At 34.9% G+C, this 16,267-nt stretch overlaps 1 protein-coding gene and 1 long non-coding RNA gene across 12 annotated transcripts in view; one reads left to right on the plus strand and one right to left on the minus strand.

Annotated features, from left to right (window-relative positions):
- LAMA2 (laminin subunit alpha 2) overlaps window positions 1-16,267 on the plus strand; it is a 376,777-nt gene that overhangs the window by 212,992 nt on the left and 147,518 nt on the right. For all 11 annotated transcript variants that reach the window (XM_084516212.1, XM_084516216.1, XM_084516217.1 and 8 more), the window contains exons 16-18: window positions 1,300-1,413; window positions 7,939-8,066; window positions 13,959-14,045. In XM_084516212.1, coding sequence (XP_084372338.1) covers window positions 1,300-1,413; window positions 7,939-8,066; window positions 13,959-14,045 — 329 coding nt within the window. The remainder of the gene's footprint in view (window positions 1-1,299; window positions 1,414-7,938; window positions 8,067-13,958; window positions 14,046-16,267) is intronic.
- Window positions 6,935-7,884, minus strand: LOC311435357. Its single transcript, XR_014692074.1, has 2 exons — window positions 7,822-7,884; window positions 6,935-7,110 (listed from the first exon to the last, which is right to left on the minus strand). It is a non-coding gene; the product is annotated as an uncharacterized lncRNA (long non-coding RNA).

The following is a 16,267-nucleotide window of genomic DNA, read 5'->3' on the forward strand; positions in this document are numbered from 1 at the left end:
AAACAGGGAGTTGCATCTAATGTCACAGAAGAAAAAAGTAGAACATTTTCTGCTAACCTATTTTCCTTTTCTGGATTTTATAACTCTAAAATTTAATTTCTAGAATTTGTTTTGCTAGGAACGCAACCAAGAATGAAAAAAAAGGGAGGGGGGGGACAAAAAGGAAAAGGAAAATATTCTTTTTAGAAGTCTTTTCAATTAATCTACAAATCACACATTTTGCAGTAATTAGACAAAAATGGGCATTGTCTTTATTTTTAAAAATGAGAATCTCCTTGTTTCCTCTTGGAGAAAGTGGTGAAGGGTGGATTTTCTTTATTAGCTGATACTTTCAGTATTCTATCACTGCAAAGCTACTTTCTCTAGTATTTACTAGGTGTTTCTGAAGGTCAACACTATGTTATGCACTTTTTTCCATTATGCAAAATTCTAGTATCACATGAACAGAGGAAAAGTAGTTAGCAAAAACTATAAAGCCATTTTTGATATATATAGTAAGGAAGACTGTTACCTGACATCGTATTATGAAGAAATGGAATAGCTGAATTTTCACTGATAAATCACTGTTGTATGATGTCACCTTGCCTAAGAAAAACCTATCCATGGATTAGATACTGATTTGAATTTAACATTAAAAAAAATAAACAATAAATAAAAAATAAATAAAAATTAAATAAAAATTAAAAAATAACAAATAAAAAAATAAAAAAATAAAAAATATAAAGTGCACCTTCTTAAAGGAAAATGATTGGGCTTTATATTTAAGCAACACAATTTGTAAATAAAAGGGTAGCTTTGTTTTTAGCCTGTGCTTTATTTCAGTGTAGCCATTTATTAGACTACAAACAGAAAAGACTAAATGATGTTTTAATTGCTCTTTGCAGCTGAGCTGCTCAGAAATTTTGTTGTTGTTGTTTTGGGGTTTTCTTTCTTCCTTCTCTCTCCTTCAATATTTTGCCTTCTGGCTTTTTTTTTTTTTTTTTTTCAGTCTGTACCTCTTGCTTTGATGCTGTCATATTTCAATTCTTCATTCCTCTGCTTTATTTTACCATTTCAGAAGAATAATCAAGTTAAGGCTTCCTCTAATCTCACACCTACAAATAATGCTAAGGTCAGTGCAACGCTACAGCACCAGGAAGAACAGATTTCTAGAGAAATGTTGGTGTTTTTTTATTCATTTGACATGCATGTATTTTTGTGTGCCTGTATCAAATGCAACTATATTTTACAAAATCACATTCTTTTATCTGTTCAGACAAGTTGTTTAACTGTTTACCTGATGTGTTATCTACCTTGCAGTATTGTTGGCCTCAACACAGACGTGTGAATGGCACAATTTTTGGTGGAGTCTGCACACCATGTACATGCTTTGGTCATGCAGAAATGTGTGATGATATCACAGGAGAATGCCTGGTAAGTGTCATTATAAGGGAAACCTAATGAACATGATCATTCATAATTTCAGTATGGAAGTGCAATTGAATTAGCCGCCTCTGAGACCTGGAATAGTTGAGGAGAAAAAAACATCTTAATGCTGAACTGTTGCTGAAGTTAAGGATCCCCTCATACCAAGATATGGTTTCTTCTACAGTTAAACAAAATATAGTTTTTTATTTACATAGGATTTATGTTTTGAAATAGAATCAATAGTATATGGCATGTAGAAAACAACAAACATTCAAATATATGTGACAAATATTCTTCCATGCAAGAATTTTCTCCCACTCCAGTCTTCTGCAGTGTTTTATACTACATTTTATAGAATGTAGCAGATAACTGTAAATTTTGTTCTAGTATGATATGGAGATATTATTTATGGCTTCCCTCATCTAAATTCCTGCTAACCTTGAAGAAATACTTAATAAAATATAATTAGAAAATAATAATAAAATAAAATAATAAAAGTATGTGATTTAGGTAAATAAACTTATTTTTCTTATAGGATATGGAGATTTTATTAGGAGTTACCTAATAATTCAGCAATTAAATCTGGTATTATCCACAGCAAATATACCAGTACACCACTATTTCCAGCCCATTCAGTAGCCTTTTGGAATTGGGGAATTATGCTGAATAGACTGTTCAGATTAACTCAAGGGCATTTTAGTTTTACATGGTCTGATATGGCATGAAGCTTGAAACAACATTTCTCATTTCATTAGTCTTGCAGAAACACAATTTGAGCTCTTGCCAGTTTAGTGGGATATCATACTCTCATTTCCCTACAGAATTTCAAGCAGACTTGGTATTGTGCATGTTTCTAAATGTTCCCTTTTATTTCCTTAAGAAAAAGCAGCTGGGAAAAGTCCAAAATGAAAATTCAGGCTTTTTTTCAATGTAATTTGGCATTTAGAATTATTGCTGGTCTTCCTGTTTTCCCCATACAAGATGTTTAATTGCATTGCTGTACAAAACAAGACATCTTTAATGTCTGGATCAGTGAATTCTTCAAATTGCTTTTTCATGAATAGAAGCTTAAAATGATTCTCAATTTAATTATACTGTAAGCCGTAAAGAAGTGCCTAGGACAAAAAATGTGTATGACATGACAGTCATGTTTTAAATCTTTCATTTATATGCAATGAAAATATTTATCATCACTAGGGTAATAGGGATTTGTCTTTCTTGACAAAGATAGAATTTATTACATTAATGACTGTAGCCTCCAGCTCTGATCTCTATAACATCAGTGTGGGATAAAATCAGTTAACAGAAAAGAAAGGAGAGTGAGAATCCTGTTGTAACTGTTGACTGTTTTGCTTAGTGGTGCATAGTCAGATGGAATTCTGAGGCCACTTGCTTTGGTGCCTTCAAGTTTTAGCCCTTACACAAGTTCTCTGTCTATTTTTCTCTCTAACACCAGCCTGGATGTGAAAGAAGGCTGTAGAGTTGCATACTGTGGTGCTTTTGCACTTTTCAGCTGCTTGTTAGCTACTACTGACTGAGATAGCAGAGTTCCCCCTTTCGATGTTTCAAAGGGTGCTGGTGCATTCACAACAGCACTGAGGCGGAAGTGGAAAATAACCTGCTGAAAATGTACTTTATGTGTGTTATCAAGTATTCTGTATTTCTTATGCTCTGCCCGAGCTTATACTAGATCATCCTGTAAAGAATAGGAGCACAGGGAGCTTAAAACTAGTTCTGTTTTTTTTTTTTTTTTTTTTTTGCAGCTTACTTTGAAAATACTGTAAATGAAGTTAGATTGGTTAGTATCCATGCAGGCTATTAAATGCTGCTATTCAATTTGGATCATAAGCCTTTTGAAGTGAAAAAGAGAGAAGTCTGAATGCTGAAAAAGAGAAATGTTTCACATCAAAGGCATTCGTTCTATTGAGGTTTACACAGCCTTTTGGCCTCCTTATTATTATTCATGGTGTTTTTCCAGTAATACAACAGACAATTTAGGCACCTAATTTACTGATATGATACTTTTTTACTCTTCCTTAGCTTTGAAATGTAGTTGAAAAGCAACTGAAATATGTTTTTGACTCATGATAAAAGCTCAAATCATCTGCTTCGACATAGGTCTGTATAAAAAGCTTATTTTAATGCCTATCTTGCAGTAACCTGCAAAGGCCTTTGATCCCCACAGCAGCCATATAGAGAGCTGCATGATATATCGTTCTCGTTACCATTGTGATAATACATAACTGCTTTGGTACATAGGGCAAGTTCTAGCATACAGAAATATTCTTTTGTAATTTTACATACACACATTTATGGCAGCTATATGAGGCTGGTTAAATCTAATCCTTGTGAACAGCAAAAACATTTCAATATTTCATTCATGGCAATGTTACTTTCCCACTAGTAAGCCCAGAAAAAACAGATCTTTCCTCCCCTTAAAGAGGTGCTGAAATTTCTAAGAGGGCAGTCCCAGTTGCATCCATTTTGTATTTTCTATCTTTGTGTATAAACAGCATGTAGCATGTAGATGGAGGCTGGTGTCAGAGGTATTTGACATGTTGTGCTTTTGACAGATTTCATCACAGGAGTGACATTTTCATTTACACAGTAACATAATGATGGATCCTCAGCTAAATGCAGTACAGGATATACCACAGGTGAAAATATAAAGCCTGAGAATTGCTCTTGATTGCGTTTGTAACACCAGAAAAGGGAATTGGTCATGAAATCTAGACATTACAGTGGTTTGAAAATGCTAGAAGAGCATGTTCATGCTCTCAAAGAGAGAATAAAATTTTCTGCCCTAGATGACTAAGAAATATACCAAAATAGGCACATGGGCATATGTTTTCATTTTCTTTAACTAGTATCTTCCCTGATATCCATGATAGATATAACCTGAGATAGAGCAGCAATATGCCAAAGCGCTGTGTTGGACTCAGTCATACTCCGTGATTAAAGTTAATTTTATCACCAGGCTTCTATTGAGAATGTTTCTCTCTACAGTCATACTTTCACATGCAGACCCAGCTAAGCAGAGAAGGTTTTCAGTGAACATAGTCTTCCCTGACACTAGGTGCACAGATGTCCACTTGCTTTCTTCCAAAATGAGAGCCAGCTCAATAGGAAGGGGTGGAAAATGCACTCCAGGACATCAGTAACAAAATCTTTATGCAAGAAGGTCTGATTCATGCATAAGTTTTTTTTAAAGAAAATAAAATTCACAGTCTGGTTTATTCTAAGTTTATCTTAGTGTTCTATTCTCAGGTTGTCTCAGTGAAGTTTGTTGGTATTTGGATATAAAAGAGGTCCAGAAAATTGATGCATTCAAAGTAATTTGGGATCTAGTCACTGTAATTTGATGACATAAACATATGAGAATAAACTAGTTCCTGGTCATAAAAATCTAAGGGTCTATGGAACAGACCATTGATTTCACCAAAACCAATGAATCAATGGGTTAGAACCAACTGTATTTCCAAGGGAACATGTATATAATGTACTGGGCAAGTTAAGGACAGCTGATCATAATCTTCTTTACAGCCAGTCTCATGACACACACAAAAAAACCATGAATGTTCATACAAACATGAAATTAAGATTTCACAGGCTTAAGCACCTTTTAAGGAAATAATATCAGTGTAATTAGATATTACTCAAACTGGATCATGCTTAAAACCATGGCTGTATATTTTACATGTTTCAAATTGAGATTCAACCAATTGATATAAAAAAAAAAAAAAAAATTCATGAGTATTGATAATGTCTTCAGAAGGGCTAATAATTCAAATATTTCAGTACTTAAAGTGATCTAGAAATTTGGCAAATGTACGTAAAATTTAATGCATCACTGAAAGGAACAGGCAAAGTATGTCACATCCATTCACATCCATGTACTATATAATTCTTGTTCTTTGTCCAGTAAAACTGAGACCAGCTCAGGCAGAAAAGTAGGACCACACAAGATTGTTATTTCTCAGCCCAACGCTAATATATACACAGTACAACATATGCTCAGATTTTGGCACTGTATGAGTGTTTTGTTCCGTTTTTTTTTTTGTTTGTTTGTTTGTTTTTAATTTATAGTTACAGTTAGGAAATAAGTAGATATAGAGAACTGGATTAAGGAGAATTAGTACATGGAAATGTACTAGAGTTATATTTTTAGAAAATTATTCAAAGAGAAGAAGGTCAGCTCTTCATAATGTGAATTGTTTTCTCAGAAGATGGAAGGGTTTTTGTGTTTTGTTGTTGTTGTTGTTGTTGTTTAAACTTAAAAAAGAAGCAGCTGCAAATACCAATCTGTAAGCTTTAAGTGTGTCTTAGCTCCCCTCAATTTAATATCATCTTTGACATAAACTTTTTTTAAGAATATGAACTCCATAAAGTTATTTCCGAGGGCATTTAAATCTAAACATAACACAAAAGAAGAATCCATTATTTTTCAGGAAAAGTACAAATAATTTGACATAATACTTTAAAAAAGATGAATTGTAAAGGATTTTTCTTTTGTAACATTGAAATTATTTTTGTCACATCTTTTAAAAGCATATCTTAATGTTCTTGTTCCTTTTTAAGTATGGCCTGTAGATTATTTTTGTATATTAGCACTTGAAGTAACAATCAAGTAGACTTAAATGACCTAATGGAGTAGAATTTAGCCCAGCTGAAGGTCCTAAAGCCATAATTTTGTTTGACTAGGGGGTCTCAATAGTTGGCATTAACAGTCTACCAAATATGTGAAAATTTAATATGGTGACTAATGCTTTCATTTCAAAGATATGTTGATTGTATACACACAAGCAATAAGAATGCACCCTTTAGAAGTAAACAACATTTCTGGAGACAGATACTTCTGACTTCAGTGTGCTTATGACTGAAAACGGTATTGGGCTTATTCAGCTACCCAAATGTATAGCACCAGCTCTGCAGAGCACAATGCAAAAAACTTCATTGTAATCTTGGAAAATCCTGCAGAAAATAAAATAAAATAAATCAGTGTTCTTTAAAGTAGTGCCATTATCTTTATCCTTTATTAAGGATATATTATGTATTTTGTGTAGTAATGATGTTAAAGGTCAATCAGTACCATATACATGATTTACAGTAAACTATAGAAATATTTTGAAGAATACTTTAAAATTGCTTTAATAAGATCAGGAGTTTGGAAATATTTACACAAATCAATAATGCTGAAGGAGCACCTTAAGGAAATATTAAGGGTGAAACAAATTCTAGAATTGATCTGGAGCCTTATGCATTATCTAAATCTGATCAGAACGTTCCCCATTAAATAAAAATTTATCTCATGGCTTTCACATTGGCCTTTTTGAGTTGTCACATGCTTTTTCAATCTATACCCAAGCACACGGAGATGTAATTTTACTCTCAAAATTGTTTCTGCTTCTTTCTCTGTTTTCATGCTTTATAAGGGCTGCACTTGGCCACCTTGTAGCAAATAACATTCAAAGGAATAATCCAGTGTGCTAAAACGTGGAGGGAAGAAAACAAAACCATGCCAGAGAAGTAATTTACTGAGCCTGTGATGTATTCTACCAAACTATTTAGGATCTTTAATCCTATGTGGTGAAGAAGAATAGTAGAAGGGATAATTTTTCTTTAAAACTTATGAAGCAAATTTACGAAGCAGTTGTTGTTAGAAGTCAGCATGGGAAGCCAGTTCTCAGAGGATCACTTTCCTTTCTGCCAAAAAAAAAAAAAAAAAAATCATTTAGTTTGAGATCACGTCAAAGTATATATACAGAAATAGAGACCTACTGCTGCCACTTTAAGGCATTGGATTTTTCATATCTGTCTCAGACTATCTTGTATTATGAAGGCCAGTCACATGCAGGAAAAGCTACTGATGAGTAAGGCCCTATATACAATGTACTTGTCCTTGTTTCTACCCATAAAATATAGTCTGTATTGTTTGCTAGACAAACAAGTATTAATTAAACAGTTAAGCCTTTACTACTCTTCACATTTAGAGTATTTAGTAGTCTACTCAAATATATTTAGTATGCTGCTAGCCATATACCTTTTAAAATGAGTTAAAGCACTTAAATGTGAAATATAATAATCTATTTTTATAAGGTATATTGTCTAAGCTGTAATTCTGAGATCAGCACCTGAAAACTGTTTGTAAAAAAAAATTTAAAAAAAAAAAATCAGGCTGTTGTAAGACTGCAATACTAAACCTGTTTTGTGATTCTCTGAATGCTACTTTTATTTAAGCAAGCTAAAGCAATACTGTGGCAACTGTATTTTAGAACATTTCTTTATGTTTTACAGAAATAAAACTTACCTAAGAGAGCATAAATACCTACTGTGTGTAAAGCACCAATTGTTATTATATTATTATATTAGTCTCTAGAACCAGTTCTCAACTAACAACAGAAAATCAGAATATACCTTGCAGACTTCTTACAATCCAGTTGAGAAGATAGGTTAGATAAATGACCTTCAAGGTCTTTGTCTAATTGTGAATATTCTCTAATTGTGAATTTGTACTTTTCATCTTCTATTCAGGACTGCAAACACAACACAGGTGGTTTGTATTGTGATAGATGTCTTCCTGGTTTCTATGGTGATCCTACTAAAGGGACAGCTGAAGACTGTCAGCTGTGTGCTTGCCCACTAAACATACCTTCTAACAAGTAAGATATATTTATCGTATATTATACTATTTCACTTATTATATTGTATAAATTTTTTTAAGTTATACTATTGTATGTACATTTCAGGTTGTTTGTGTTTTAACCAAAAAAAATATATTTTGCAATATAAGCTTCTGTGTTCAGCTCTAGGGCCCCTACCACAAGAAATACATGGAGGTATTAGAGGAAGTCCAGAGGAAGGCTACAAGGTGATCAAAGGGCTGGAAGACCTCTTCTGTGAAGACAGGCTGAGGGAGTTGGGGTTGCTCAGCTGAGAGCAGAGAAGGCTACATGTAGACCTCATAGCAGCCTTCCAGTGCCTAAAGAGGGCCTACAGGAAAGCTGGGAAGGATCTCTTTGTCAGGGAGTGTAGGGATAGGACAAGGAGTAATGATTTCAAACTTAAAGAGAGTAGGTTTAGATTAGACATAAGGAAGAAATTCTTCACTGTGAGGGTGGTGAGGTCCAGGCACAGATTGCCCAACGAAGCTGTGGATGCGCCATCCCTGGAAGTGTTCAAGGCCAGGCTAGATGGGGCTTTGAGCAACCTAGTCTGGTGGGAGGTGTCCCTGTACATGACAGGGGGATTGGAACTGGGCAGTCTTTAAAGGTCCCTTCCAACTCAAACCATTCTGTGGTTCTGTGATAATGTTGGTTCATTTGTAGCCTGAATTCAGCCTTAGATTTTAATAGTCAAAATATTTTGTAAGCTTATTTGAGAATAATCATTATTGATTTGTTTTAATAGGTAAAAATAATACTGAAATATGTATCAAAACTCTAAGAAGAAATTTCCTTGGTTATAAAGATTTGTTTGTGCTTCTTACTGCTTATAGTTTTGTAAGAAATATCAGATATACAAAGTGTCTTGAATGTTTTTAAATTAGTTTTGTCCCACTCAGTATCTGGAAGATAATAATATCAAAATAATTTGATGCAGTGTAATTAAGGAAAACTGTTCTTGATCTTCTCTGGTCAGCCTTTCTTGTACATTACACAAAAAATTGAAATCATGTGTGGCCATTTGATTTAGGCCGTTTGGTTTTATGCCATCCAGGATGGCTTTATGGTATCCAGCCCTGGTGCAAGTAGAACGTACCCAGACTACACAGAAGATCTGTAGAATTATTTGAAGTGTTGCAGGAAGATCAGGACCTGTTAAGTATGCTTCTGACATGTTTGAAATCGTAACTAACACTTGCCAAGTGCCAACCATAAATAGGTTGTGGCTTCCTTTTGAAAAAAAAAAAATAATAATAATAATAATAATTGTTGTTAGTCCATGTGCATTTCAGAAGGATTGTATGATTGTGCTGAAAGATAATAGTCTATGCACAGAGGCTGCCCTACCCCAAGCACCTCATAAACACTTTAAAAGTTTAAGTGGTCATAAGAGCTGATGTATCCACTTGATCACTTTTTTTTTTTTTTTCTTCCCTTCAGTCTTTTATTTCAACCTATGCTTCTGAGACAGAAGTCAGATTCTGCCAGTGAAACCCAGTGTTTCAGAGCTTTTCTTAAAGTTTACAGGAAAAAAATGTGTGGCCCCACAGAGACAGGGCTCTGTGAGATGCAACTAAAGAAGAGAGCATCATCTGAATGGCAGCATGCCAGCCAGAAGACACAGCTGAACCAATTTTTAATCTTCAGTAGCTCAGGCTAACTCTATTGCATACAATTGCATTGTGTCATATTAACATTTTACTGATCAGAGAAGGAATAATCTGACCACTTATGGGCAGGAGTTCTAGGAGTGTATAAGATGGGATCCCTACAGATGGTTTTATTAGATCTTCTTCAGTTTGTCTGTTGCTCAGGCATGGCTCCTCTGATGTCCTTATTGCTTTCACATTTTAGAATTTCCTTGCATAGTTAGTTAATCCTCTCCCTATTGTTTGATAATGCTGTACTGACAAAGCAGGAAGAACAATATCACATTTATATCTTGTACAGATGTGCAACAAATCAAGTCAAATAGATTGAATTCAGGTTTTTATTGGCAAAATGCCTGGAGACCTCTGTTATGTATTCATCAGAGTTCTGTCTGCTTACCTTTTCCCTTTTGAAACTAAACTGGAGAGTTCCCTCTTTAATATTTACATTTCTTGAAAAGTACAGGTACAAAACAAACACAGTATATAAATGTTCTTGAACTGTGAAACTGTGAGATTCCTGAACTCTACAGAGTCCTGTACTGGAACTACAGAGCCCTGCACTGGAACTGTATAATAGCTTCATATTTCTAAGATGGATGCAGTGGCTTCTTATTTCTGGAATGGACAACCGTAAAAATTGAACAATATCCACAGGCTTTGTAGAACTCTTACTATAAAGTTTAAGCACTTGTGACTTTACATTTATAGAATTTGCTGTTTTGTTTTGTTTTCCTTCTCATAAACAAATTTATTAAATACTTAAAACGTTCTCTGAAGACTGTTAGAACAGTCCTTTTTCTACCTTACTGTTATAAGGCAGCGTGCTTTGGTGTGCTAGGAATAATATAAGTAAACAACACAAATTATTTCACACATCCTTCACATGAAAAATCAATAAATTTCCACCAAGCTCATATCATTGTGAAGATATAGTATATGTCATGCTATTTCTTAACAGCCTATCAAGTTATTAAATTCTGTACTAAATACTTACAAATTTATATCTGCCCATAGATTATAATTCATATATTATTTAATTCCTAACATGGAATGACAGGGCATCTGTAGAACTTTATACTTAATAATAGACAGCTGGTATACAGAGAATATTGTTGATAAAATGAACCTCTGACATATACTTATTTATGTTAGTGCTGTCTTTTATAACAATGTCTTATACCTCCATGAAGTCTGTAGTGGTTCCATTCACTTTATTCAGTGTCTTTTTCTCTGCAGTGCCACCACATAAGGTGGAGGAGAACTCTTCTATCCATTTTACAAATGTGGTGGTGATTGTGTTGGTCTATAGTTTACTTAAGCTGATTTACATGTAACTGCTGCTTATTCCCTCTCTTGTTTTCTAATGGCAGCAGTTTCCATATATACAATCACTGAAGCCAATCATGGAACTATATTCAAAAGTATAGCAGTGATAAGTGACTTGCCATATGTCAGAAAGCAACTCTGGGCAAAATCAGGAAACTAAAATTAATTTTTCTTAACTTGTTTTCAAGATCCTGGGCTATACTTTCTTCTTTTCGCATATATCTTCATGTCTGTACTTATATGTAATCAGAACAAGATCCATATTATAATTGGCATATTTAATGCACACTCGATTTCTTCTCCCTTCTCATTTATTCATCACTTACAAACTGTTCTAACATTTTCAATTTTTATGGCATTTCAAATAATGTGATTTTTTTTCATCTAAATTATCAGGCATACTACTATATAATTCTTCCTACCAAATATAGGTATCTGGGATAATTACTACTTTTTTTGAAGTGGCAATAAATTTAATATGTGTAATGAAGACCCTGACAGGAATGTTATATCACTGGAAATGAAAGATAGAACATATCTCACTCGGCCCAGGAAGAGAATGAATAAAATTGTGGGGTGTGAACTAGGAAATCCAGTTGCTCTCAGAATGTTAATAGTTCCTTGGAGAATTAACTAAAAATTACTAACATAATTGTTCCAAAAAGGTGGTTTCTATAACATAAATGTAAGCCTTTAGGAAGCTCTGTCTTCCAACATAGACCTATCATATATATGCTGCTTATTAATACCTGCTGCTTATTAATACCTGTCCTGTGTCCTAACCGGTATTCCTATTGTTACTTTAGGTAAAACTATGAAAAGAGCAATGATGAATCAAAAGGGATTAAGATTTTTTTGAAAGTTGTTTTGACAGAAAAATACACACTGCTTGTTTATTATTAGTGAGTAATGAGTATTTATTAGTAGGAAGTAATGAGATTCTAAATCGGGAAGATAAATTCTCCTTTTTTCACCTTGCTATCACATATTTTCTCTATAGTATGCAATTGAGAATTTCTCAGTATATTAATGCTTAGTATTCAGATGTAGATTGACAATAGGAACATAACCCTTAAAATGTGGAAATTCAGGTATTAATCATCATTACTTAGTTATTATTATCTATGCAATTTATGTAGTTAATTTCAGAGTTCTCAATGGATCTGTGGAACAGCCAGTCTTGTGCAATGCTATAGTGAGCTGTGATACCATATCCATAAAATTTTCCCATGTAGTTCTTATGAAAGAGCAAGGTTGGGACTGGCAAGCAGGATCCTATCTGAAAAGTCAGGTGCTGCTGTTTAAATTCATGGATAATGTTTACCTTGGTTTAAAATTGCTTTCATTTCTAATAATAATATAATAATAATAATAATCTAAAAAATAGAACAAACAATTATTATTTTTTTCAATTGGCTCTTCAGACATTCCTGAATCTATTCTTAATTGAAAATAACGCAAATATAACCCATATGGGAAAAAGGATAATCGCAATACCTTACTATATTTACTGGACATGACCTGCCCACATTTTTCTTATTGATTTCTTATCTCTATGGGATAGCTTGCCTTATGAGAGATTGGGGTATTTATAAATGGAACTATTCTATAATAGAAGCAGAAGAAAGTGTAACTGAGGTCAGATCATAGGATGGATGACTCCTGAGTAGCAGAGTCCAGTCACCAGTATCACATTACACAAACCTAATTAAGCTCTTCTGGCCTCCCCATGCCTATTATTTTCTAGAACCTTTCATTGGATATCCTGATTTAAATTATTCAGGGTCAGATAATGTCTATTCGTTAGTGTTGTAGCACAATCTTTTACCCTGAATATAACTTCTTACTGATGTCTTTGTTAGAGCAGTTATATTCCTTCCCAATTACTGTTTTACTAGGTTACAAAAAATAATTCTAGTGTCTCCTTTTCAGATAGGTGCTTTGTTTTCCTCTTCTGAATAGTCACTCCAATACGCACCTGCTCCCTTTATTTTCTTTTTCTATTTGGTTGACCAGAATTGATTGCCATTATTTAAATGAAGCCCTGTAAAGGTGCTCATATTTCTCTGTCTTTAATGATAACTTCAGAATGATAGAAGAGCAGGTTGCCTCTTCTGTGCAGTGTCTTTTGAAGTGTCAGGAGGTTTCCTCACAGAATTGTGTTAAGGGAGAAGGATTGTAGAAAGCAAAATGCTAAAAATCAAAGGAGCACATTTTGGAGTTAAACAAGGTCACAGAGAGGCGGTGCTTGCAAATACCTATGCTATCCCAATTTATAAAATAATAATAATATATTTTTAAAAAGCTATAAATAAGTAGAGCGCACCAAAGAGAAAAAGCTCTCTACTCTGCAGGATATTTGTAAGCTTCAGTGTGCTGGTCTGGCCTGGTGCATCAGGTCATTGGCACTGGATTTACTCAGACAAACTCACTGGGAAGCTGTGCCAGATAATTCCCTTTTTGCTCCTCCCCTTTCTTGTTCACTGGGTTCCTTTCCCAGTCCCTTATACACAGAGTTAACTGAGCTTTCAAATCAGTTGTCCTTCAGAAAGATTTATTTCGGGCATAGATTGTTTTGCCAAGCCTTTGGGGGCACAAACAAACAGATGTACATTCCTGCCTTTTTAATGGTATCCAGACCACTCGGTGGCAGGCTCAAGTCCCATAATAACAGGCTATTGGGATGCTGCCATCTGTTTCTCTATATTCAGTGTTGCAGAAATAGCACAGTCATTCCAAATTTTATTTGCTGGAGTCAAACTTAAGCCCCACGTACTAGACCAGAATCACTTTTCCTGGGCACTGTTTTGCAAATTAATGATCTCTGAAGTGGTACAAGAACTATGCTGCTGACAATCTTTTCTTTATGTTTCTTCCTTGTCCCTCTTCTTGCCCAATATCAACAATACAGCTTTAGCCCGACATGCCATTTTGACCGAAGCCGTGGATTAATATGCGATGAGTGCCCAGTTGGGTACATGGGACCACGTTGTGAAAGGTAAGCAAGCCTGATGCTTTGAATTGTATGAGATCTGAAACAAAAGTGTTTATTACATGGAACAGTTGCTTTCTTTTTGCTACCTCCCCTTCTTGTTCCCATTCCTGTCTTCTGAATCACACTGAAGTAATTTCTGTTCATCTTCCTCTAACATTATATCCATGTATTTACATGCTTCTATAGTTTTTATCCTTGTTTCCATCCTTTACATGAAAAAAGTGCTTGTTTTATTGCTTTATGGTAAAGTACAAAGCTTCAAAGAAGCATTTGCTGAGAAGTATGAATCTTTTTCTAAAATTATTCTTCTACCTGTTTTGTAAGCCTTTTGAGATTTTTATAATTATTTTGGCTCTTTTTGTCATTTGAATGATTAGAGCATGGTGAATTGAGTATTCAATAAATTATTGTTGCCTCTTTTTGAAAAGTTAATATGCAACCAAAATACAATCCTGGTAATAAGTTATTTATTTTATTATATTATTTATAAAAGAATATTTTATATTTTTGTTGCTTTGGTTTCCTGTTGCAGCCTTTATTTAGCAAATGCAACAAGTTAGGTGTTAGGGACAACAAAGGACCTCTTTTTGTCAAATGCATAGAAAAGCTCAGTATATATTTCATACACTTTCTTATTACCTATACAAAAAGGTAAATTAAATATATATGTGTATATATATATATTTATGGGTAGTCTTCCTTTGGCTATGACAGGTCTGAGTGACATGTTAGTAGTGAGAGAGGAAGTTCCTCCTTTGATAGCTCCATGTTCCTTGTTGTATCCTGTTATTCTGAAAGAATCACACACAGAATTTAAGTGAAACAGAAGGAGAGTGGAAGTGCTAGTGCTAAGCTCCTGGGAACCCCCTTCCACAGGGAGGTGAGACTACATAGGCAAGAGATATTGTCACTGTCTGCATGCCCTTCCCTCCCTTCAGATTCCATGTGGATAAAACAGCTTTAAAGAGCAGTTAACATGCCAGGGGACCTCTCCTAGTTGTTTGGAGGTCATGATGAATCAGCACTAGCTTTGGCTCTGTGATCCTAGTCCCTTGTGACCCTGCAAATGGCACCTTCTTAAGAGGGACTGGGGGAGCCAGATAACTGTCTAGCACCTGGATAGATAGTTCTAGGGCATGAAAACAATGACATTTCTGTATCTTAGTGGGTTTCTGTCATTTGGCACTTCCACAAGCTGCTTGCAGAATTTTCCAACATAAACCCTAGAAAGATAAGGCCTCTGAATGAAGACTTAGAGTATTCAGGCTGAGATGGGGAAAAGTAGGAATGAACCAAAAGAAAGAGCCAACCAAGAAAGCAGAAACCTGGTCGTATGCTGTGAGTCACCATCTAGTCCTGTCTTTCCAAATCACATTTACAACTACTTCCTTTTAAATCCTCTATTGTGCTATATCTGTCCTAAAGTGAGAGTGCAGGCTGTCACCTGTTTCCACCCATCATCACTGAGTCTGCTCCTGCTGAGTACTATTTCTGCCTGTCTTTTCCTGTCTGTCTTGGAAGTCATCACCCTTCTTTCAGCTAGTGGGCTGTGAAGTTAATGATGGCAGGAATAAATCACATCAAGAGCACTTTGGTGGCAGTTTGTCAATGCAGGGTCATTGACAGCTTCCATTAGCAACAAGTGCTATTTCTGAGTGGAGCACAGGCTGTAGATGCAATAGGAGAAAATCTGAATAAGTGGCAGGCTTCGATTTTTAGCCTGATTTCCTAAGGAAATGAGGCTAGTGTGATCTTTTTGTGCATGTCTGTCTGGCTGCCCACAGAAACATTTGAACTTGTAGGTCAATTTCAATCAAATTTGACAGAAGGTAGGAGGTCTCAACAGTAACTGTTCCTGAAAGTTTTGTGAGAAGAAGTGGCTGAATAGAGGTTAATAAATCAGGACATGTCATAGCTAAAGGAGAGAAAGAATACTGTGTGAACTCACACCTGATTAAACAGGAGAGAGAGGAAGAATATTAAATGTCCTGCTCTTAAGAAAACTTTCACAGGGCAAGGAAAAAGCAGTGCTGTAGCCTGAGGGATTGCACACTGCTGTATAGCAACATCCTGCTGTAAATAATCAGCCCTTACTCTTGTAACCACAGGATATAAATATGTTGGAAATTAAGCCATTAATTCCAATGCTCACAGAACTATTTGCTTTCAGTTGTAACAAGTTGCTTGGAAATGCCCACTGCTGTCAATAATAATGAACAAAAGAA

This window comes from Aythya ferina (genome assembly GCF_964211825.1).
Source record: "Aythya ferina genome assembly, chromosome: 3".
NCBI lineage: Eukaryota > Metazoa > Chordata > Aves > Anseriformes > Anatidae > Aythya > Aythya ferina.